Source organism: Apteryx mantelli, chromosome 7 (genome assembly GCF_036417845.1).
Source record: "Apteryx mantelli isolate bAptMan1 chromosome 7, bAptMan1.hap1, whole genome shotgun sequence".
Taxonomy (NCBI): Eukaryota; Metazoa; Chordata; class Aves; order Apterygiformes; family Apterygidae; genus Apteryx; species Apteryx mantelli.
Window position 1 is genome coordinate 4,235,733 of NC_089984.1, and position 25,028 is coordinate 4,260,760.

The 25,028-nt window shown below is 44.4% G+C and overlaps 1 protein-coding gene and 1 pseudogene across 1 annotated transcript in view; both read right to left on the bottom strand.

Moving 5' to 3' along the window:
• Nucleotides 1–1,104: 1,104 nt before the first annotated feature.
• The window catches only part of LOC106485155 (protocadherin-15-like), a 335,439-nt gene continuing 311,515 nt past the window's right edge, over nt 1,105–25,028 (bottom strand). Inside the window, exons 31-37 of the mRNA XM_067299667.1 lie at nt 19,235–19,453; nt 16,462–16,572; nt 5,993–6,014; nt 5,079–5,117; nt 4,301–4,374; nt 3,362–3,494; nt 1,105–2,706 (exon numbers count right to left, since the gene is read on the bottom strand). Of these exons, the coding sequence (XP_067155768.1) occupies nt 1,105–2,706; nt 3,362–3,494; nt 4,301–4,374; nt 5,079–5,117; nt 5,993–6,014; nt 16,462–16,572; nt 19,235–19,453 (2,200 nt within the window). The remainder of the gene's footprint in view (nt 2,707–3,361; nt 3,495–4,300; nt 4,375–5,078; nt 5,118–5,992; nt 6,015–16,461; nt 16,573–19,234; nt 19,454–25,028) is intronic.
• LOC136992431 (protocadherin-15 pseudogene) lies at nt 10,480–11,883 on the bottom strand (annotated as a pseudogene).

Here is a 25,028-nt window from a genome sequence, read left to right on the forward strand (position 1 = left end):
AAGTGTGGAGAACTTGTGCGCACACAAAGCTTTAATACCGTGTGTGCGGACAGCGTGGACAGAAGCGCTACGAGGCCGTACATCATGCAGAGGTTGTTTCATATACGAAAACACAAAGGCCACTTGAGTCATAAAGAACAGAAACGCTTCCGACACTGTCACGCTCATTTTGAGCAGAACTGCGCTAATGCCGTGCTATTCCTCTGTTGACTGACACCAACCATTCCAGGTTATTGAGTTTTAAAAGGCAAATAACCAAAACACACACCACGGGTGATGGTTCCCTTCAGCAATTCTTTGCAGTTATGCGTCTCAAACTTTAAAATGCCACTAATACACAAGCGGGTGGGAAGAGCAGAGGCCGGAAAATGTAACCCATTTTCCTTTGGTGAGCTAGCTTGTTGGTGAGCCAGCTCCTTTTGTACACCCACCTCTGCATCTCTGCCTTGGTCTTCACCGCTGTCGGAAGCCTGAATCCCATGATCAGGACGCAGTTTAATCCCAGCTCTGCTAGTAACACCCTGCAGTTTCAGGCATGTTGCTTTAACGCTATTTCCATTTCCCTCCCTGTAAACAGGGCTAATATTTACATCGGAGAACTCTTTGGAAGAGTAGCAAATTCTGTATGGTAGGGGAGCACGTAGTGGTACAGCATATGACCGCTAAGTCTTGTCATCCTCCTCCTCATTCTTCATTAAATTCCATGTGTTTTGCCCCTTTTCCTTCCTACAATGTGCCACCTTACTTCGCACCACGACTTCCAGAATGCAAAAAGGATTAAACCTAAGAATTAACACACTGCCTTTTATTATTAAAATTAGCAGAGAAAAAAATATGTGCTCCTTCCTGCCCCTGCTGGATGAAAATTAATCTTTCTATATCCACCATTAAGTATACCTGAGCAGGACTTAATTTGTTTGGTTTTCTCTAATGCTTCTATTCTTAAGAGTGTGTTTAAGATTTAAAGGCTGACGCAACACATTTTGACCTTTTCTTTTTGGCCATCTCTAGTCAAGTGGGTACGGCTTAGGAAAGACCACACAGAAGGCACAGCAAACAAGACCACTCCTTACTGCAAAACGTCCACCTGCCGTTCCGCCTTTTCTAAAAGGCTGTGGAATCACCGGTGGTCTCCGACTCCGTAGCGGCAGTATCCAGGGTCTCATCTGACCGCGACTCGCTGTTTTCCAGGGACGCCTTTTTTCTCGTTTTCCTTCTTTTCATGTTGGTGTCAGAACTTTGATTCTCAGTATGACGGGAAGCATCAGTTTTGCCGGAGGTGGCGCTAGTTGTGCTTTTTGTCCCTTTGGTAGCCTTGGAAGTGACACTGATTTCGCTTTCTAGGCAACTAGACTCATTCTTACAGATAGTCTCCTCCCCGTCGCTAGCATCTGTAGCAACCTCTTCCGTGCTTTCATCTATGCAATCACCACCATTAACACCCGATTTTCCTTTCTTCTTTTCTTTAGCAGTAGCAGTTTTTGCATTGGCAGAAGATGTTTCAGGAGCGGCCTTATCATCTATGTTACCTGCTGTCTCATCGGGGCTTGCGTCGACTTGCTCCACATCTGCTTGCTCATCTTCTTCCGACACCTCTTCTATTGTGTCTTCTATTTCAAGGCTGGCCGAGGATGTTTTGTTCTTATAGCTGGATCCTGAAGATTTCCTGTGGCTGGTGTCCCTCTCGCTCCCGGATGCATCGGAACTTGCTGCTGACTTCTGGCTGGAGCGCCTCGCTCTTCCACGAGAACCCCCTCCCCTACTTTTTACACTTGACCTTTCAGCACTTCTGCTGCTGCTGGACTCACTAGGCCCTGACCTGCTGAACGAACTTTGCGTTGAGGAGCTCTTTGATTGGCTGTCATCTTCATCACTTTCAGAGTCCTCCTCATCATCTTCCTCTTCAGATGAGTCCTCCTCAGAGTCACTACTAGAGCTGGATCCAGATTCATCATCTTCAGAATCCCCCAAATCGTGCCCATCTTCTTCATCAGAGTCCACAGTACTTTCAGTGGCTTCATCTTGGTCCAGTGTTACTTTCAAATAGTCTTTATCTTCTGACTCTGAGGCAGAGCTGCTGCTCTTCACTGATGATTCGTCATCTGAGGTGTATTTTCTTCTCTTCTTCTTCTTCTTCTCATAATCACTCTCCTCATGTTCACTTTCTGCTGTGATATTTATTGAAACGCCCGATTTTGTTTCATCTCCTTCATATTCTTCCTCTCCTTTTCCTCTTGCACGGACTGATTCTTTGCCAGTAGACTCTTGCATTTTTTTGGAAACACTAACGCTTTTCAACACATGATTTAGTTTTCTCATGGAAGGTCTGTCATCTGTTGATTTCTGGAAGTAATTTCCCTTGATAATCACGCTTTCTTCACCATCCACTTGGCGAGCTGACATGAGCTTGGCATAACTGGAATCCTTCCTACCGCCTTTTACTTTCTGCAGAATCATTGGGAATATCTTCGCTTTCTTCCATCGAGAACGAGCAGATTCAGCTCTTCCTACTGGCTTGTGAGCGCTTACTGCTACGCGACTTAAATGCATTACTGCTTTTAGTTTCCTTTTTCCCTGGCTGGTCCTATATGCTCTTGCAGGACCACGTCTTAGATCCATCCCACCACCTACAGGTCTACCTTCCATTTGAGCCCCTGCTCTCTGGCTTATACCTCTGCTTGAAGGACCTCTGCCTTGACTCATTCCCTGCAAATTATGAAAATGGAACTTCATTACGATTTGAAAGAGAGCTATTAGGAAAGCTTGTACCTTAAAAGACGACAGGAGGAACAAATGCAACATTTTTCCCAGCATCAAAACTAACTTACCTGTTTTAGGATAGCTTTTTTACCAAAGTTAGGGGGAAAATTTTACTTTTAGAATAGGCAGCTAGTGCACAACTATCTTACTCTCCAACAGTGAAAAACACTGGCTCATAAATGTTATCTCTTCTCATTTAATTAACATCGATATGATGGATTAACAGTCTAGTATTTCTGAACATTAAATAAAAAATGAACTTTTACATCAACTTTCTTCTTCTATTCCATATAAAATGGAATTACCTAAGGCTACGTGCACTTTTCATTGAACTAGAAACCCACATTGAGGGAAAACTGGAGGTACATATTAAAAGAAACTTGAAAATTCCTTTTTATTTCTAGAAAAGGGAACAGAGGGGCTGACGTAGACTTTACCAGTCAGCAGAACGGCAGACTACGATTAGCACGGGAAGAGCTGCTGCCTTCATCTATGTGCAACCCAATATTCTAATCAATTACAACAACGAAAACATTTTGAGAAGGTTTAACGATGCTTCATCTTGTTAGAAAGACCGAATCAGGAGGCCAGATGCACTTACTTCTTCCGCCGTCGATCCGTGAGGGCTATAGTAATAGCCGCCATCGTTCTCCACCACCACTTCCCCGTACTCGTCGTACATTCCCGAAGGAGACAGCAACCGGCGGCGACTCCCGTACTGAGGCAGCTCGTACCTGGCCGAAACAGGCACCAACGTACGCGTGTGGGTCTCCACGTACGGCAATAAACGCACACATTCACAGCCCTAAAGGACAGCAATTGCTTTGCTCTTTCTCTCTACCTTTGAGGAGGACTTCGATGTTTTACATTAGCAGTATGTGCATACATATATATATATATATATACACACACTTATTGCACTTAGTTCTCTTACAACTGGAGGGCTGTAATTGGGCCAGAATTTCTTTCTAGGTACCTGAATTCCTCCCCCATCTTTTTTTTTTTTTAATTTGGGAAGCCGGGAAGCCAAAGAACAGATCCCCTGGGATCAGTGCTGGAGGATTGCTGCAAACTTGCAAGAAAAGCAACAATCCCTAAGCACTGGCATTCATAACATCGTGAGAATGAGGCAGAACGACGGGATTTTAGGCAAATCCAAAAGGCCAGAGGCTGGCTGGGAACCGTGAGCAGAGCAAATGGGTCGCTGAACCCAGCCACAGAAGGGGAGGAGACGCTGGAAACACATTTCCAAGTCAGCAAATATACGCAAATAAAAAGCGACTATAAAAGCGGCATGATAAATGGGGTAACCTCTCCGCAGTGTAATAGATTCCTAAAGAAGCAAGGAGTTATACATTAGCCCTTTAACTTTTAAAAAGAGAGTTGTGTTGTCAGCGCATGCATTCACGGACAGAAAAATTAGCGTAACCCTGAAGCAAAGAAAAGGAAAGTCTCCAGATTGGATGCTGTAATAACAAACATCACCAACCTTGAGAAGCAGCATTTTCAGAAATATATAGGGAAAAAAAAGAAAATATACCCATGCTCATAACTGTAGTAATCTTGTCCATAGTATTCCTGTCCTGGGTCAATTCCAGACTCCATACTTAACTCCTGCCGAGAGAGAAACACTGATTGAATGCAAACACTTGCCCACAGCATGACTCACGTAAAAGATACCAAAAACAGTATCCCAAAGTGCAAATAAGCAGAGAAAAATAAAAGGATCATCATTCAAGCAACACTGATAACCGTCAAGAACCGTAACGGGATGCCAACAGGAGCTTTAAATGCCTGTAGTGCCCCCTTCCCTGGGGTATTTCCCATAAGGGAATAACCCAAGTCACATTTGCTTTATTGCTTATCCTGGAAATGATCCTGGGTCCAAACTACGGGAAAGTATTGGGTTTATAAACCAGAACCCTCTCTGCATTTTGCAGCTGCTTAGTTCATCTCTGGGAAAAATAATCAATTATCAGCTGAAAAAAATCCTGAAAAAGTGGATTGAATGGATAAACGAGGCAATTTTTCTCTCTGCGAATCTGGGCACAAGGCTAGGAGACTTTTCAACCAACGTGACAAAGTCAACAGGAGCAACTGAAAGATGCTCAAGGGGAAAACCTCAAGAGGCAGCAAATTTCAGGTATTTAATGAGAACTAATTAAATGGAGCAACAATGACATGACTTTCGTTTTTTTTTTCCCCCCAAAAGAGTCAGGGAAAAAATACCTACCTGGGAAAAATGAGTTTTGATTAGAAAATACTTTAAAGGTCATTTAAAAGTTACAGAATAATTAAAAAATCAAAAAGAACAGTACCTCTGGTCTGAGAAGAGAAGGTCTCAGCAACTGCTGTTGCTACCAAAGAAAATTAGAAAGGGATTAATTAAGCGGCAACAATTAAAGTGCAGGTCATTTGTGTTTGAGTTAAGATGAGAAAGAAAGACCAGTAGCTATCATCTACATTCAGGAAGATCTGCATTTTCTTGCACGTTCCTCCTAAAACCTGGTGGCACGATTCACGCCATGATCCTTGGCCAGAACCAAACCCCGAGAGATGGGGAAGTTTGATATCTGACCTAAGCGAGACAGATAATCTCTGCAAAGGGAGGGAAAAATCACTGCAGAACCGAAAGCCTGCAATGCTTCAAACACCAATGAGTAAGAAGCAGCAGGACCCAGATGCACGTCCAAAGATTAATAAAACTGATCCAGCTTTCACCATTAAACATCAGTCTTTATGATAAAAAAAAAAACCACGCATATATTGGAGAACCCTCCAACTATTAAATGAGCCTGTGCACATTTCAGAGGAAAACTCTCCATGTTACGCATGCCTGGAGAAAAAAGCGCTGCGAGAACAATAAACTGCACCGGGTTGGAGAAAAGGTCTATGTAGTCCAGCACCAGGCCCTTGACAGTGGCCAGCAGCAGATGGTTAGACGTGCCATAAAATAAAACGTCAAGTGTGAAGGAAATTCCCTGGGAAACCACTTTTGGCCGTCTATAAAGCAGCGATCTCCCAACCTGGAGGTTGCGTTTGCACCGTTAGGCTTACTAGCCACCAGTGAATCCACACCTCAGGAACGCATCTAAACTTTTTGAAACGATTCATATTTCTGGCCTCTCAAACATCCCGCAGCAACAAGTTTCACAATTTAACTACGGGCTGTCTGGAAAAAGCACGCCCGCGCAGTTAATATTTGTTTAATGTAGTTGGAGAACGGCCTTACCTCTTGCTGTGCATATCCTCGCCTATAAGTCAGAAAAAGAAAAAGACAGTATTAGTATACTTCTGGGAGACTATACAGAGATGCACATTGCCTTTCGTTCTGGAGAGAGGCGAAAAGATAACGCGATTAGAAATAACTCCAGCAAGAAAAGAAATACATATCTACCACGCAAAATATGTTTTTCTTTAGATTTGCTCCGGACGTACAAATTATCGCATGAGAGGGGCTGGAGGAAACGCTGGGATCTTTTCTTGCTTCCAGTTGCAAATGGATGAGAAGAAATCCCCAATCCCCAAAAGCCAGAGAGCCAGCGCACCCCGTGCAACGCAGCAGGGAGGGAGGGCGCAATTGCCACGCTCGCTCCTGCGCCGTCTCTCCCCCGCGGCTCCGGGAGCTACCGAGGGCTCCTACAAAAGGACTCGGTTGCCCCACGCGTCTCCTACAGCAGGGAAACGGTTTCTCTCCTACTCCTGGACTTTCTGAATCCAAGCGGGGTCTTGCTAGAAACTGGCCTGGAGCATCTATTACTAATTTCTTCTAACAACATTATTATTATTATTATTAAAATTACACATTTCCTACCATTTGCTCAATGGGGCGGGGAGGGGGTAACGTTATTTTTGCTCATTCGCGATTATTTTGCCACAGGCTTTGTGCTTTGGATCTCACTGGAAATTTGCGGTGGTTGTTTTAATTCATTTTCTCAGAGCCATTCGTATGTGTGACAAACGCGCTTGCGCCTATCGAGTTCTGCCTTTTCCCATTTTGCGCCGAGAAATTAAAATGCGCTGCCAAACTAGCGAACGGCAATTTAGGTCTTCGCGTTGTTATTAAGGATAAGCTTGGGAATTTATTTATTTTTTCAAGGAGAAGGTAAGTGCTCAAAATTGCATTGAGCTTAGCCTAGCACACAGAGAGCAGGCTAGGGAAATTCTTTAATTACACTTGAGAAAAAATAATAAAGAACAGAGTAGAGGCTCTTTTTAATTCTTTAATATCGCCATCTGCAAAGTTTTCTATTACTGTGCAGCACGTAGAATTGATAATCAGCATTAAGACAATGCGGCTGCCCACGTAATATGAAAGCAATGAAAAACCGAAATGAAGATGGATCATCAAAAGACGATCTGCGACGTTGCAGAGCCCACTTGAGCAATGCTGTATTTGGTTTCCCTGTCGCCTACGGCTTCAGAAACAGAAGGTCTCGTGTCGCGCAGAGGCGAAGCAAGCCTATTAATCTCTATTGCTTTTCAGCAGACGCTACGCTGCGCATTAAAATTTGTAATACGAGTAATTCTAATTTAATCTGGGATTCAACTTTGTTAAAAATAGCACCACGCTGCGTTTTGAGAGATGCTCCCACTTCCCCTCTTATAGCTTTGTGTGGCCATGATTAGAAAAAAAGAAAAACAATGAAAAAAATTCATTCACTCAACACAGCACAAGGATCTATTCTTAAAAAAACCCACAAAAATCAAGGGTCAAAATAACATGATTTGTTTCCGGGAGGGAATTTTCAAACTCTCCACCAAAGGGGGAATTGCTTCCGGAGCAAACTGATCAGCCAGACCTCACCGCAGTCAATCCGAGGGAGATCTTCCATTCAACATTGGAAAGCAAGGACTTAGCGCACGGGAGGATGGAGGTTAATGTGACAGCTAGCAAACGCCGTTAGTACTTAACACAAAAATGACAGCAGGAATGAATTCACACGTACAACCTGCGCCAACCGTCCACAGGACTGTACTGCTAACGTGAATTAAAGGAACTGTGATTTGCCTAAAGCAGCGGTTATCCCAATTACCGGCATCCCAGCAGGCATCTGATGTACCATACTTTAGATCTGGTTTCACATCAGAAGCCAAAGAATCAGAAAAACCAAATGCTCCCTAGGTTAGGTTAAAAATACCTGCTTATTGGTACAGCTTCTTTCCCAGTCTAATATATATATATATATTTTTAATAAAGGCTATTAAAATAAAAAAAAGTCCAGCAGGAGAACAAAGGTTGCATTTAATTCCAGCCAAGATGAAACTAGATTTCATTAACTTTCCCACAGAATAAGGGTTCGGAGAACGAAGTAGGTGTTCCTCGTTAGCACAGAGCTGCCTGCCGTGACCTCCCCAGCTCCTTCTGCGACTGATCGGATGAACCTAACTAGGTAAAAAAGGAGCTCTCGCGGGATGGCCAACCTTCCCGCTTAAGGCAGGTCGCGAATAATCCCAGCGGAATAAAACCTTGGAAGCTTTTGCTGCCAACTCCCAAACACCTGCAGCCCTCCCGTGTGATGCTACACACTGCAAAATTAGGCTGTGGTTGCCCCATGTTTCACCACCAACGTAAGCAACTTCACCAAAGTGCCTGTAAGGGGCCTGGCAAAGTCTAAAGTGGGTACTTGAATCCATAACTCTTATCCTAAGGGTTGAGCCATTCCGAGCAGGCTTAATGCATGCTCATCCCGGCACCCCTGCAACTGCCCCATGGATCTCCATGCCTGGACCACTGCTGGCAGGCAGAGGCAGGTGCACATCCAAGCCCATCCCCAGCTCCAGCTCTTAAATCTTAACCGTTTCTCTGTCTACGGGCGGCTGAACCTGGACAGCTTGCTGCCGGCGCTGCAGTTGTGCCTCTCACACAGGACTCAGCACCGTGGGCAGCTGTTCTGCGCGACAGCTTCTCGGAAAATACAGAGACCCTGCCACGGTGAAAATGCAAGGATTGAGAATCGTTCCCCTTGCACATTTAGCTATTTTTGCAATTTGTTGTGTGTCTTGGAACTAAAATTTAGCCCGGTGAGAGCGTGGGGCTTTACTAGGCACAGAACGTTTCTAACGTATCAGCAGAATTGGTGCGATGGTGTTAATGGAGTTTGGCTCCGGGATAAAGAGCGAGAAACTCCTTCAGCAGTTTCTGCCTGAAGCATCCGTACATGTCCTAGCTGCAGGCAGAGGAGAAGAAGAAGAGAGAAGAAGAGAGAAGAAGAGAGAAGAAGAGAGAAGAAGAGAGAAGAAGAGAGAAGAAGAGAGAAGAAGAGAGAAGAAGAGAGAAGAAGAGAGAAGAAGAGAGAAGAAGAGAGAAGAAGAGAGAAGAAGAGAGAAGAAGAGAGAAGAAGAGAGAAGAAGAGAGAAGAAGAGAGAAGAAGAGAGAAGAAGAGAGAAGAAGAGAGAAAGAAAAAAAATGCCAAGCACAGTGCAAATAATGAGTATCTCTAGACAGGCCGATAAATAATTAATTACCTTTTTGCTCAGAATCATAACATCTGATACTGAACTGGTTTTTAGGTAGTTTTTTTTCTATTCATTCTGTAACATCTGCCTCTCCCAATATATACATTATTTTTATTGTTATTTCATTGTGTTATTTTAAACACGGCTATTTTGAATTTGGTAAAAGACTGAAAGGAAACTTGCAGGTCGAACTAAGCTGACGTTCCTTTAAACATCAAAACTTCTTTTACTTACCATTTGTTTCAAAGGACAAGCTAATTTAGCATAATTGACATATTTAATGTACAGGGCTGATTTAGATGAACGCGAGCAAAACAGCCAGCAAGTAAATCCATATTACATGGATTTTTACAAGCACTTGAAAAACCTCCACGTGGTGACACTAATCAGAGTGACTTTATTACATCTCAAGAGAAGCAAAATGTTTGGGCTGTAAAGCTCATGGCAAACCAGCGTGAACGTGCAAAATAAAAAAAGACAAACGTATGCTTTTTTTTTTTTGCATTAAATCATTTACAAAATTAAAAACTCTTAACATGCAGTTACAATATATAAAAAAAAAAATGCAACAGAAGGCATAACATGGGTAAGATGAGAGGAAGACAGCAGGGTTTATAAATCAAGAGAGAAACCTTCATCTGACTTCGAGACGCAAACGCGAGCTGCAAGCAAGCGGGCCAGCGCGTAGCAGGCCAGCGCGTCCTCTCCCGCCGAGTAACGCGTTCTTGCAATACCGTCGGCTCGCTCTCGCCGAGCCTGCGTACTGCGCGCACTCGCTTGCTTTGACATCCAATGTTTGACAGCAAGACTCCTCCCGTGCGGTGCCTTTTACGGGCACAGCAAGGGATTCCCGTTGCAGCCGCAGAGAAATCGCTCCGCTTACCGATAGGAGCTACAGTGACGGCTGCTTAGCATAAAGCACTAGTGACCAGAAGCTCTGTCTTCTCTGACTGAGCCTTGGCTAAAAAACGGACACTTCTCCCCACCAAAATTTTTGACAAGCGGACTAAGAACCAGCATCGCGGCAGAGCGCCGAGAGCACAGCTCGTGAAACGATTATATATCGCAAATGTCCGAGCGAACAGCTAACGTCTCAATTTTAGTATCAGGAGTGAGATACGGCCGAGAGAGATTGGGGGGAGGGGGAAAAAAGTCGGAATTTGTGGCCTGCCGGGGGCAGATACCATGCGCTGCGTTGGAGTCGCCTCGCTCAAAAGGCTACGGGTGGGAAGCACCCGGCAGCACGCACGCACACGCGCGCTACAGGGCGGTCAACTGGGATGGGAACCGCTTCTCCAGCTCCTCCACCACGCGGCTCAAGTCGCCATTCTGCTGGCCGGGCTCGGCCGCGGGCGGCTCCGGCGGCGCAGCCGGCTTAAGCTTCGCCACGGGCTTGGGCAGCACGTGGGTTTTGTCTATCTGACTGTACATGTTGGCCACGGACTTCTCAATGGCTGCTAGGTTCTGAATGTTTTTAAGGATGCCTTTGAGCTCCCTACGAGGAGCCGGCGCTGGCACGGGGGCCGCTGGCGGTACGGCTGGCTGTTTGGCAGGGGATTTGGAATGCTTTGCAGGGGACAGGTGCTGGGTGCTAAGAGGAGATGGAGAAGAAGAAGAAGAAAGAGAAAGAGAAACCTTGGGAGGAGACGAAGGAGGTGGTGGTGGTGGTGGTGGCAGCAGAGGAGGGGATGGAGGTGGAGGTGACAGGAGTGGCGGTGGGGGTGGGGGGATTTTAGGCGGGTCTGGAATGCTTTCTATAACTTCTCCTTTGGTCTGAGGAGCGAGAAAACTTTGGCAAACTGATTTCTTTATCCTAAAAGACGGAGGAGTCGGCTTGCGAGTTGGCGGAGGAGAAAGTTCTTCAGGACAGTCGTGGAGAGTGATGATTACAGAGGGGACCGTGGAAGGCTCCGGCTCAACTACTCGCAGGCAAGGCGCTGGAGAGGCCAGAGGAGGGCGAAGGCAAGGAGAAGCCACCACGCTTTTAGGAGACTGCTCTAGCACGTTCTCTCCTTCTTGGTAACCGCTGCCGTGGGTCGGCGACCGGAAAGATTTTGCATCGGGAAATTTTACTTGCTTCATCTCCTGCAAAGCCTGCTGCTCAAACTGTCTTGCCTTCTCCTTCACCGTTAAGCCGGGGCCAATTATATCTTGGAAAACTGGGCTGCTAATGTCAGCCCTGCTAGGCGGATTCGCAGTTCCTTCGTTCTCTGCCCGGAGTCTTTCCTGTTGCCACTGAACGGGATCCATAATAACCGGCCTGCTTAGACAGCCAGGCCCGTGTCTCTGGTTAACGTGAGCCGGTAGCGTCCACGCACGGTGACTGCCTCCCAAAGAGGCGTCTTTCAAGACCAATCTTCTAGGAGAGAGAGTATCGAGCATATCGCTTCTTTTCCGCAGCACCCCAGCAGCGGCGGGACTTGGCGCGACACCTTCGACATACAGCGGGTTTCGAGTAGTTAACGGGTTCTCATCGGATAAAAAAGTAATGTTACTTGAAGATTTGGGGAGCTTATTGTTCAGGGATCCATTGACATGAGATTGCTTGTGAGCCTCAATAGCGCGGGAAGCAAAGCTGCTTATAACTCTCTGACGGTCTCCTTCTTCTAAGACTGACTTTTTTTCCCTGCTTTGTTGGAAATGGTAGAGAAGAAAAAGACTTGAAAGAAAAGAAGATAATCACATGTAAGGAAACATGCATGGACACAGATTTTCATGAAGAGAGAAAAAAAGAAGAACTTATGGTATGAATCAGCGCCATAACATCACTTCTAGCAAGCTACTACTAGCCAACAGAAAGACCACATTTACTAGACTACCGGGCAAGACATTTACTTTCATATCTTCTTTAGGGGAGAAGGACAGGAGGAGGACGAAAAGCTTCTTGTTTGAAGAAGTTAAAACAGGTTTTCAGCTATTCAGAAAGTTCAGAAATTGTTCCCCTCTCCTTAAAAACCAACCTTAAATTTCAAAAGTAGCAGTGAACCCTGTATCTTGTCTCTCTGGTGACACAGTTACGCTACACAGTTTTCCTGTGAGCTAACACGGTCGTATATAATTGGTTTTCCACCATTCAAGTGGCAGTGGCACTACAAAGTTCTGCACGCAGCCAACACAGCATATTCGCAAGGATTTTTAACTTAAGGAGTCTCTTGCATCTCATAATAATTATGCATCACTATGCAACCTTTAAGTGTGCCTTGCATTGCATTTTAAGGACCGGCCCTAGGTTGCTCCCCAAAGCAGAACTGCTATCCGAGCAGGCGTGGAGCCCGAAATCGCGGCCCCAGGAGAAGTCCGAGGCGCCACCAGGCACACCCAGGCGTTCTCCTAAGACCGATTTTTAAAGCACTGCCAAGCGAGGCATTGGTTTTACATATACGATACTCATATTCATGCAAAATATACAAGTATCAGTACATGGGTGAATTCCGTCTGTGCACCACGTTACTCCAAACAATAAACCCACGCAGCTAGGTCATGCTGAAATTTGGCTCAAAGAGCAGGATGTCTCACCGTGACCTGGAGTCTCCCTAGCACCTTTGAATGCCCCGTTAGCCTATCTTCCTCAAACACTTTTAATACCACAAACTTCTGAGCAGATTTTAAAATAAACCCTATTTTAAAATCGACACCCCTGCTAGAAAAGCATGCCCTCGACCCTCATTCTAAATAATGCTCACCTGGAGCTGAAAATAAAATTAACTCCATCTGTGACAAGTTTAAGATGCTGGCCAAGTCTGGATACTCCTGCAAATAAGACCCTTATCCCGGCAAAGAGATAAATCCCCCTTTTCTACAATGAGACCGAATCAAAACATATTCCCATCACTGCCCTGCACGGATTTATCGTAACTAAACACATGTGCTGTGTAGTACAGGGACTAAGAAAAAAAGTCTTGAAAGAAGACATCCGTGCTAAAAGCAGTCTGCAATATTTTAAATATATCTGTAAGGCAGACTACGGGAAGAATACGACAGCCTAAGGGGACCTGATGGTATAGCAGGGTATAAAGATGGAATTACCAACTCTGGTACAATTCCCTTAAAACTATTCGCTACCTGCACCTAACGCCGGCACGCCGCGTTTTGCACGCCATGCTTAAAACCTTCCTATCTAATTTTCTACAGTCAAGCAACTGCAGTTAAAGTACAGGATGAGCAGTAATGACACCTACACAAAAAAACCCCCATCCAAATGCCACTAAACCTATTTTCAGCAACTTAGAGCGGTCCGGGGGCTTCACAGCGGTCTGAGTTAAAAATTCTAAGTCTTTGCTTTACCAAAATTTGATTCACATTCTTTTAAATTTAGGGGGGGAAAAAAAGGGGGACGAGGCATTATTAACAGGAGGATTAGGGGAAAAACTGCAACATTTTCAACTACGACGTGAGCGTGGTGGGATGCAGTTCTGGGCCTCCAGGTCCAGATTGTTCCATTATTCAGATATTTTTGTCTTTTTTGGGGGTCATATCTCAGGAAATATTACTAAAGTAAATGTAAATTATTGAAAACTTAATCTGCGGCAGTTAAATACTCCCTAGCACGAGCGGAAAAGATATTTAAATATCTAGATACTAAAAACAGCAGTTCTTTATTCTAGAGCGGCACCCTTGGAGCTTGGTCAAGCGTCCTCAGGCTGTGAAGGGGTCATATCTAGAGCCGAGAGAAATGAATGATGCTGAACTTGAAGGAAACCCTCCAGTAGAAAGCTCATGCAAGACGACATAACCTTTGTGCTACTGGAACGGATTATTTCAAAAGCTTGGGGGGGGAAAAAGCAAGCTAGTTATTTCCTCGCTTCATGCGAAGGATGAAGTTATCCTGAAACAGTTTTTCTGCTTACGCATAGGTGTTTTTAAACCAAGGAGAAATAATCGCTCATCAATTTGAAGCCGTGTATCTGCAAATTGAAAGAAGAACTGAACCGAAACCTTATCAGGAATTATAAAGAGCAGATAAGGAGGATTTTGCTCACACCCAGTTACAAAATCTCAGTTCAACGAACGGAAAGCAAACCTCTGTGTGTGCACGTAGCCCCGAGTTGCTTTCCAGGCATTGGGACTACGGGGCCTTAGAAATAATACCGTTCAAGTTCAGCAACCACGCTGCGTCTCTCCTTTCTGCCAAAGGGAAAAGAGGCGCACGGATATCGAAACTTCGCAGTAAATGTCTTCCCTGTACGGGATCAATGGAGAAAGAAAAGATGGGTTTCAGATGGCAAGGTTTCATGGAAAGTAAGGGAAGGAAAATTAGCTAGTGTTTCTATCAGCTACAAATATTAAGACAGCGAAATGAGCTTACTTACTGATGCCTACGTATCCAAAGACAGAGAGAAACGAAAAGTATGAGACAAGGCAGATTTAAAACAAAGGAGCTTCGTTCCATTTCGTTTGCTATAAACACCAAATTAAGAAAACAAGACACGAGGCAGCGCTGCAAATGAAAGATGACTCTCTCAGGACAACTCAAGACAGGTAATAGTCTACTAAAAGTCACGATGTTAAAAAAGGTGTTTCCCCAAAGAATAGTTTTGCCAGGTATACTAATGCCTCAAAAATCAAATAATTGTCAGGAAAACTTTGGTAATTCATAACTATGTTTAACGCAGCCTATTGTTTTTCATTACAGTCCTAAAGGATATTCATTCATTTTTAAAGGATTTTTACTGATAGGTGTTTGATCAGTGACGGATAACAGCCGTATGCAACGACATCTGGGAGAACGTACGCCAAGTACGGCATCTTTTTTGGTGGGTGAAATCTGTACTTCCAGTCAAAATAGTCACAGATCGAAGCACTCATTCCTCAAAGTCAATATTGCGAATATGTAAATTTGCACCTAGAGCTTGCAGTACTAAAACAAAAATATCTTCACAGCCACAAACCCAGCACAAGGAGGCTTGTTCTGGGTTTAGCAGAAGACATTCATTAGAGCAGAGAATGCCGATTCATCCAACAGGACATCTGCTTCCCCCTGATAATCAGCTTTATATAACTTCTAATAAAATTAGAAGTCATTCATTAATTTCTGTAGGAATTTAGTCCAATGCAAAAGAAACGGGGACTCTACCCAGCAAGGTATTTCACTGTATTTGCAAGCGTACCCGCGGGATTCCCATGCGGTTCACAACCAGAAGCGCTCCCATCCAAAATACTACTATGCATTCCTGGGAAACATGCCGTTTTCCTCCCTTCCCGCCCAAGCACTATCATTTCCAAAGGCACGGGAGGAAAACGAGGAGCTGGAAGCTATTCTTGCTTCAGCGATGAACGCAGAGCTCCCCCGCGTAGGAAAACTCGAGGCAAAGGATTGCAACGCGGAGATTGCGGGAGTTAAAGCGGCAGGGATGCGCTTCGCCGTGCCGCCTAAATGTTTTGTAAACTCAACGTGCAAAACTTCAGCTCCCCGAGCAAAATAAATAACGACTGAGCAGAAGTCAGGCAATCCGCAGCACCACCAAGACATCTCCTCTCTCTCTCCCTCCACCTCCAAATGCATTATGAATGTTATGCTCCTTAGTGTTGCTTGGTTTTAAAACATAAACATAGACAAACAAGCGTGGTGTGCTTATAAGCAAAAAAACCCCAGTATGGTACAAATTAATTGACTATTCTCTGCTGCAATATTCTCATACTGAGAGTTAAATTGTTGTTGGAGTCCATAAACTTCGGATTCACAGAAGCATGAGAAGGTAGGCAGCTTTGCAATATTAATATTTTATGGGCGCATAATAGGTAAAAGATGTATTCATTGAACCACCGGTGCTTTTTCTGGTTTTAGAGTTCCTTTATGTTTAATTTCCATATTTAAACAGTTTCAAATTTAAAATAAAAACAAAAAAACCCCACTATACCCCGGAGAGCGTTTCGTACTATAGCAAGTGGGGGTTTGGGAGCAGCTCGTCCTGGTAGCAGCAGCCTGCTGTAGGCTGTTGCTCTAGAGAGGGCATCAAAGTAGAGCATAACCACCACAACCTGGTCATGCCGTGTTTTCTGGCCACCTTAAAACCTGTTCAAGATTCGCCTGTACGGTAGCAGGTTGAATTTCTTTTTCCATCCCCTTTGCTTTTGCTGCAATGGGGCTGAAGCTGGAGCGAGAAGCACAAGCGCCTGGTGAAACATCCCGTCAATGAAGAAAAGCCTTTCCGACTCGGACCGGATGGAGCGATACCGCCCCGGAAAGCCAACGGTGGCGTCGGCCCCGGCCGTTTGGGCTCGGCTATCGCGAGGAATACTTACATGGTGCTGTCGCCCAGCTCTTCGTAGAGGTTGTTGGCGGCCGCGCTCGCCGGTTTGCCCGCTGGCAAGGCCATCTGGATTCGCGCTGTCTTCGCGCATTCGGCCTGGCGCCTTCGGTGAACCGTGGGGAAGGAGAAACATGCGTTAGAAACGGTCCGTACTCAACATAAGCCAAGGCGCGACGCTGGTTTTTTTTTGCATTTTCGTACAGTTTTCAAAACATTCCCATCTTTTGTCTTCTTCAAGAGAAAAGTCAGGAACATGAGGATTTTTTTCTGGCTTTTCTTTGCCGACTCCCAGCACTCTACGCTGGGCAGAAACCCCCTGACCGGCCGTATATTGCTGCCACATGCTGCACTTCCCAGGAAAACACATGTGCTAGCAGCTACGCTGCACTGATCAGGAGTTCGAGTTTCATGGAAAATTTCTGCCTCCAAGAACAATTTTCCAATGGGAAGTTTTTTTTTTTTTTTTTTTTTAACAATTTTTTTCCCCATGTGCAAATTCACCATCACGAAGAAATTTCTATTTTCTACCTAGAAAACAAAACCGAGGCGACACGGCAGCTCTGTCCATCGAGTTTCAATCATGACCGTGGTCGATACCTGACCCTTCCCCTAAGGAAGCCTCCGTGCCTGGAGGTGCCCTTGGTTGCTTGAGGAAAACCATACGCACTAAAATATTTCTTTTTTTTCCTCTGCGGGAAACAGGCTACGTCTTGCATCCCGAGATCTTTCTCGCGTGTTAGCATACGATAATAAAATGCACAAAATAGTCATAAAAGTGACTTTTAAAAACCAAGTTGCACAAGGCGATAGGAACAAGCTGCAGAAGGTCACTTCTTATTGCATTTCAACCACCCTTTCGTCTTAAAAAGAAAGACCGCTCAGCTGTCGGCATTGCTATGCAAGAAACAAAGCTGGAAGTCAATACTTACTCTTTGAATCTGTTTTGTTATGCAAAAAAAAAAGACAAAGAGATAAAAAGGAAGGTTAAATGCATTCCAGTCGCAACAACGGTCCTGAGCACTGAACCTAATAGCAGTAATAAACTAGAGGCTGCTTAATTATCGCACACATAAAATTACAGAATTAATGGCATGCTTAAAAAGTCGTAATTTCCAGGACCGAACAGTATTTTAGCTGCTGCTTGCGATACTCTCGAACCAATTTTGCAGCCAGCATCAACGTGAATGACAGCAGGGAAAACTGCTGTAGGCTTACAGAAACCTCCCGCCACCCACACACAATAGAATAAGACAGGAAAATGTGACTATATCTAGCAATATTTAACAGGTAGAGTATTAGGGGCATATTTTTATAACTGTTTTCTCATTTTAACGCACTTAGAGAACATTATAGAAAACGTCTTGCGCGGTGAAGGCGAATTATCTTTTGGCTCCCATTTAGAAGACGCCAGTTTTCTGTGATTAATAAATAATATATTATTTACACTTAGCTTCTGGGGTTGTACTGGATAGTGTTATTTCAAAGATGCTATTTAGCGGAAAAGAATAATGAACGTTTCTGACTTGTTTACAAGCCGTAAATGCAGGCTCTGTGCTGCACTCTGACAGTGATAATTTTATCCTGAAGAGAAAACTCATTTAACTTAACTACCATTTTTACAAAGAGTAATAAGTAAAATTAATTTACTGGATTTCAACCTGATCAGCGGTCTGGAAAGCCCTGCAAAACGTACCTACTCCAAGTAAAAAGTTTTAATAGGGAGAACATCTTAACAGCTCCATTATAAGCGCAGCAAGCGCGACGATTACGTTTATTCGGCTGTAATCTCTGCAGGCAGGGGCAAACTCGAGCACCCGGCTTGCCGAGATTGGCATCGGGGAAAATACTGAAGCCCCTTTTTGCAAAGGGGCACAAGATTGTAATGCAAAAACGGACCAATTTTCCATACGGCTCACGAGAGCTTTTGGTGTTTACTAGCGCTGAAATTCCTTTTGCTTTCTTTGGTCCTTTTTGCTGATATTTTCTTTTTTCACAAAAGCGTAGTTTATTCACCACGGTCTGTTATAAATCTGACTTCCAAGCGATACTTCTAGACAACAAAAATGTGATTTTTGATGGAACGAAGCTAGGCAGATCCCTGAAAACTCTTAAAAAGAGATCGATGCTGTTTTCTGACCTAATGGTGCACCAACAGAGGTGAAGAGGTGTCTGGAGAAATTGGAATGTAAATACAATCTACTGACACGAGCATTCACCATTGAAAAACGGCTACATTTGGGTATTTTTCTGATGTCGCTAAGCAGAGGACTCTTGCACAGGCTGCTATTTTTCCCACGCAGCGACGTGCCTTTTAAACGACGAGTACCGCGGGACTTTACTCGCTCCTACTTGCGGTGCAGGCAGGGGAAATGCCGCGGGCACCGTTTAAATCGCGCCTGGAACAGTCGAGTCCTCTTACTTTGTGTCTGAGCTACACAATACAATTTCCGATTTTTCTATTGAATCAGCAATTTTTTTTTGCATGGAATTCATATCCGAACCTACGCTTGCATTTCAAACGTCTTGCGTTTTAGCATGTAAGCAGAACAGTCACTGCCTCATAAATTCGGAAAACGCATAAAGATGCCCCTCCCGTGCATCTTCTCTTCACGTGCAAAGCCCCCACCGAGCACTGGCTACATATCGCAACGAGATGGACGTTAAAAGAGATTTTTCCTGCATGTAAACTGGCAATACAAGAACACTTTCCAATGTAGCATCTCTACAGCGATGTGGCTATCACGAAAAGGAGTAGGAGTACTTACTGTCTGTAGCTGACCATAACTATTAAAATAGCTGGCATACAGCAAAGGATGATTATGACAGCCAGAGCAAGTAATGCACCTTCCGTGTAGCCTACGGCTTGGGCCTGCTTCTTGACATTCGCTACCACGTCTGGCGTGCGGATCTCCAGGATGCGTCCCCCTTGGCCCAGGTACGGCTGAAACTCTTTGTTGATATCCAGCAGTTTGCCATCCAGGAACCTTCAACGTCGCAAAAGAGAACGATTACAGCCAAGTTCATTAACTCTGCTTGAATTACTCTTTGGTCGGGTTAATAGCTATGTTCTGATAAAGCACTTACCTCTTCTTCAAGGGCTTTAGAACATTAGAAATTCCTCATACTCCCCATGTCAAAGATCACGCCGATGTATTTAATACTAGCACATGGTTTAAACACTAAAAAGGAGAGGTGAACTCAAGCTCCTTCTCATTTCTGCAACAAGTTCTCCGTGCCATGGACAATGCTGCGCTGTGGGTAGGCCAGCCCATCTCCATGAGGAGCACCGAAGGAAGAGCACCACGGCAAGCTGGCTTTTGCCGTGCGTTTGCCTTCGGTGCTCTGCTGCGGGGGATTAACTAACCCTCCTGCACACATTGCTAAAGGCTGCTCCCGCCTACAGACCAGCTCCATGCTACTCTAAAAAGGAGTAAATCTTTTTTTTGAGGGCTTTTCTCAGCTTCTTCGGGAAATTTTTCAGCTGGAGAGATGGTCTACAGTGTGTTCCCTGATGACCTTCCTTTCAACATTAGGAAGAAGGGGACTCGGGAAAATTATGCTTTAAAACCCCCATCCTCCAACTGCATCATTTCCAAACCTTGTTCTCACTTCTGCTCTGTTTAGTTAGCCTCCAGGCCTCTACCGATTTAATAGACTGCAACGTTGGTACTAGGTATTGAATTATTTGAATAAGACTTCTCTCTGTTAGGCAAGACTGTTTGATGGCAAGAGGAAAACACAGAGGGACCGTGATCAGATGAACTCTTCTCCAACGACAGCGAACATCAGAAGGATGTGCCTTCTCGAACACGCTTTGGCACAGTGCCGAGGGAGTTTGCTCACTGCCTTCAGTGATAGCATCCCCTCCATCGTAGCAATTTTTAGGTGCAACCTGCGGCAAGACTCCCGAGAGACGCAAAAGGATGGGAGCAAGGAAAAGAATTAATACTGGTATTAAGCAGGCCCACAAGGCACACTGGCAAGACAGAACTGGATCTGACATAAGACCTAGAGTATAAACTAATCAGAAACCATATTCTGTTGTCACTGCTTGCAATCTACGGCAACGTCCATCTTCTATTTAATTTTCCAATCTACTGCATCACCTAAGATCAGGACTTGAACATCATCATCACCAAGCAAAGGAATGAAACATTCCCTGAAAAAAAAACCCCTAACCAAATTATCTTATTTTCCACACAATCCAAGTGACTGAAAATTTCCTATTGGACTACTTTTTGGTAAAAAAACCCAGTATTTTTGCTACAGCAGCTTGCTTTGTGAGACTATTTAATTTTCCTGACAAAATATTTTGGCTAAAGTTTTCATTTCCAAAGGAGAAAAACGTTCTTGGATCAGTTTTAATGTGAGGGCTGTCCATGTCGCAGTGCCAAGTAATAGGCTCTAGCCATAAAGAGCAAAGGGAGAGGCACCCATTGGGACGAAGGAGGGTCCTGCTGGTTCTTTGCTAGGGCAGAAGATCCCCTCACAGATATTTTCTCTTCTGCATCACTATGCTCTACTAATATTCACAACTAAGACTTTGATTTCTTCCACAAAACATTTTCTGGGTAATGGAGCAAAAATCCCTTTTCACAACTTAAAGATCTGCAATGATGGCTTGCAAAATTAGAGTATAAACGAAGCTCTAATCCTTTTGTTGCACACTAGATGTCACTGGTGCATGCTGGATGTCCTTTGAGTTGGCGTTCGAGAGCATTCAGCTAGGACAGCATTAAATCTCTGCAAGGTTTTAACAATCTCTCGGTTAAAATTCTGCTAGCGTTTTCTTGACAAACCTTATTTTAACAGGTTCATAACTCAACCATGCGCATTTTCTCCATGACGAAACATGACACATTGGGCAAAAGACTCAGACTTGCATAAGCTTTTTTTTTTTTTTTTTTTTTTTTAATGGAGGATGCTTTCCACTTAATATATGCAAGAGAAATTTTCTGGATGCAACTTCTTTTTATGCTCCAATAAACCAAACCCTCTTTCACATAAAAGATAAAAAAAAGACAACTGATCTTTTTACTCTATAATACTATCTAAGTGGCCTCAATTTCTTTTTTTTTTTTTTTTTTAAGAGTCTGGGGTAGAGGGAGGAACTAACTAACACAGTTACTATCCAGACACATTTTTTGGCGTAACCAGACAGATCCCTGGTTAATAAAGATGTCATGTGAACAGTCATAAGTGTCCTAAGGAGAACCATGAACCTCTGACTGCATATCAGTCTTACAAAGAACAAGAAAGGTAAAAGTCAGCATCTCTTAAGAGATACTTGGGTTTTCCTCAGCTGGCAGTGGACACTGCAATTAGGGCTGCCGTGTGCCCAAGATTTCTAAATCAGAAGCGGTGTTTTCCGCTCCAGTGGAGATTGAGGCCATTTTGGGGGAGTTTTGGACATCAGGCAGCTCCTTCAAAAGAGACCTGCGGTGAGTCCTGTGCACGTGCTGTCGTTGCGCACAACTGCATCAAGTCCGGCACATCCAGAGCACGTCGTATTTCCTTGCATCTCTTAATAAACTACTGTAGGACACGACCTGACATACTGGATTTGCCAAAACCGTACCTGGCTTCTGCCCAAGGTTACCCAGAGGTGATCACGGGAGCTTCAAACGTTAGCTATGGCAAGAGATCGGACGCCGTTTGGATTTAAGGGGGTTTAGTTCTAGGAACGGAGAAATGCAACCCCGTGCGTGGTCGCGAGAGTTGACTTGCCTTGGATGCTGATGGGCATTACCTGTCTCGGCCGTCCCATCTAAGCCAACTCGGGTTGAAGCTCAGCAGCTTCGGGGGCTGTTCTAACTTGTGCCCGTGCCTGGCTGCCAGCAGCACGCGGGTCGAGCCGCTGGCGATACCTCCCTCTCTCCCGGCTCCGCTCTGCAGGCTGGACCCATGGGCTAATCCCCCTTCTGTAAACATTGCAAACTTTTGGAACGCTTGGAAAATACTTTGGTTAAACCCATTTCTATTCCTTTCTGCTGATCAAGTTTTATAAATTGTGGGCTCTGACTTCCTGACTTGCCCTCCTCTCCCCCATCATATCCAGTCTTTTAAACAAAACTGTCTCCTATTAATCCCATCTCTGCCAGGATCCTGAGCTGGCTCCCGGCCGGCAGAAGGATGGGTGTGACTCTTGGCAATCTCTTTCCAGGGCGAGGACAACCGTTACTGCCGTCTCTTGTGACCGGGGCAGCAAGAGGATAGAGCCAGTCCTCTAAAGATCAAAACTCCAGGAAAGAAGGTTGCAGAAGGAATGGCTTTATTTTTAGATTTGGGTAAGCACCTGAGCTGAGCTAAATCTCTTGAGGTTCACCCACTCGTGAGCTAAAACTTGTTAACTTCAGATTTCAAGTTACAAAACTCTCTCTGCGCTTCTCCCCTTTTAAGTTGACACTTATTCACCTCTACCCCAAAGCCAGGAGAGCATTCCCCAGGATTCTGCTGATTTAAATATTTAAAAGCTTTTGAAGAAGGAAAGAAGAAGAAAAAGCTGAGCATGCAGGCACACGGAGCATCCTAATGAGGTTGCTTCTAAGCTAATATTACCCTATACAGTTTCAAACCTGCAAAATGAATAACCTTCCCTTCACGTTTGAAAAAAAAAATTGCTTTAACCTATCTCTATTCTTTTCTGTGTATTTTACAAACCTCCCTAAAAAGACATTGCTATATTTTTCAAAGGGCCCCATCTTCTGTCCATGAAGAGAGTTTGCATCAGAAAAAGATCCTTGTTACAGGCCTAAAAGAGGTGATTGCCCATGTGCACAGTTACTAGTTCATCTTCATACACTGATGGTAATAGATTTGCAAAGTGCTGTCCAAAGTGAGGAGCAAAAGGGTGTCGGGATTTTCAACTGTCATCATGGTCACTTAAGTTTCCTGAAGCTGTGCATACCGCCTGATAATGTCCTTCTGACCTTGAGAGCGCTAACAATTTGAAGACCATTCACGGTAGATGAAAAAAGCCAAGGAAAGCAGAGGTGAACGATTTAGTGATATTTAAGGCTTCCCTGTCTTGGCCTGCATTTTCTCAGGGTAGATTATGCATGCGTTTTCTGCACGCTGCTCATGCAGTGAGCGTGGCGCATGCGGGATGCCTTAGATCCCACCTGCGCGCTCCACGCACACATGCTACAAGCCTCCTTTCTCCTGGGTGGATCAGCTGTGTTGCACACATACCGCAGAGTTGTACCTACAAAGACTATTTGTCTTGGATTTCTGCTCCTCCAGCAACACTGCTGGAACAGTAGCAAAGTGGTCGAAACCCTTATTTTCTATCTAGGTAGAAAGCTCATGCAGATGCCCACAAGCCAACAAGGATGCGCAGCTGTCCTCTTCCTGCTGGCTTTAGTCTTCCCTGAGTACAAACCCATCACGTGCTCTGATCCACAGGACAGCATAGGAAGAGCAATTTTGCAGGACTATTTCTGTGGCGGTAAGTGGACGTGGGGTTCTTCTAGAGAAAACTGAAGTGCTGCAACTGAAACTTTCCACGCTTCCCCAGCAGACCTCTATCAACTGCAGGAAAAGCATAAAGGGATGCAAAAACAGTATTTTCCTTCTTATATGGTCTTTTTATATTGTTTGCCTCTGCCAGTACGCACAATGTTTGTGCATACAATATATGTTTTTTGAAATGAATTTTGCAGCCTCACCCAGTCATTATATGTAAGCCAGCTTCTTCAAAGCTGTTCATGGCTTTCTACTTTCCTCTGACCACTCTGGCATATATTAACTGGACCAAAGAGCTTGCTCACTGCTAGGAGCTGCAAACAGTGAACGAGACCTGAACAGAGTGTTTCTAACGGGATCCCACCTGGGCCTCAGCTCTTGGCTTCTATCTACGACCGGAAGAAAACGCAGACTTCAATGAATTTACAAGCTGCAAAAGCGGAAAAGTAAATAATAGGACAAATTGCTACCAAAAATCAAGAGAGGGTTCAAACAAAGAAAACCGTAAGTTATTAAAAGACTTAAAATAATGTATCTTAGAGTGAAGAGCTCGAGGCAGTTCTCAAGAAAAAATTGAAGAGGATGGTTTGAGCATAAGTTTAGGCCTTGATGGGAACCAGAAACTCAAGGCACCAATTGAGTGGCCTTGAATCCAGCACCCAAAGTTACCATAAGACTCAATGATGGAATCTGGACAAACTGAAGAAAGACAATAAGGCTAATTTTCAACAGAAAGAATAAATTACCACTAGAATAACTGTACAAAGGTTGTAGTTGGTTGTCTGTTGTTGGATTTTCTTGAGCAGTTATTTTGCTGAAAGACACGCTCAAAGCAGAATTAATTCTGGGAATCCCTATGGTCTTTATTAGACCAGGGCAGACTGATCACAGCGATCTCTTCCAACCTATAAACTCTGAATATATGCAGAGCTCTACTCTGCTATAACTCATCCATATTAAATTAAGAGCTCTGGAGAACAAGCCCCTTTCCAATCACAGTCCACTGAGATGGCTCACAGCCATTTGCTTTTTAGGCTGCTGACCGACGTGCTGCTTTATGCCATCGTTGAACAGTCTGGTCTAGCTTTCATCGAG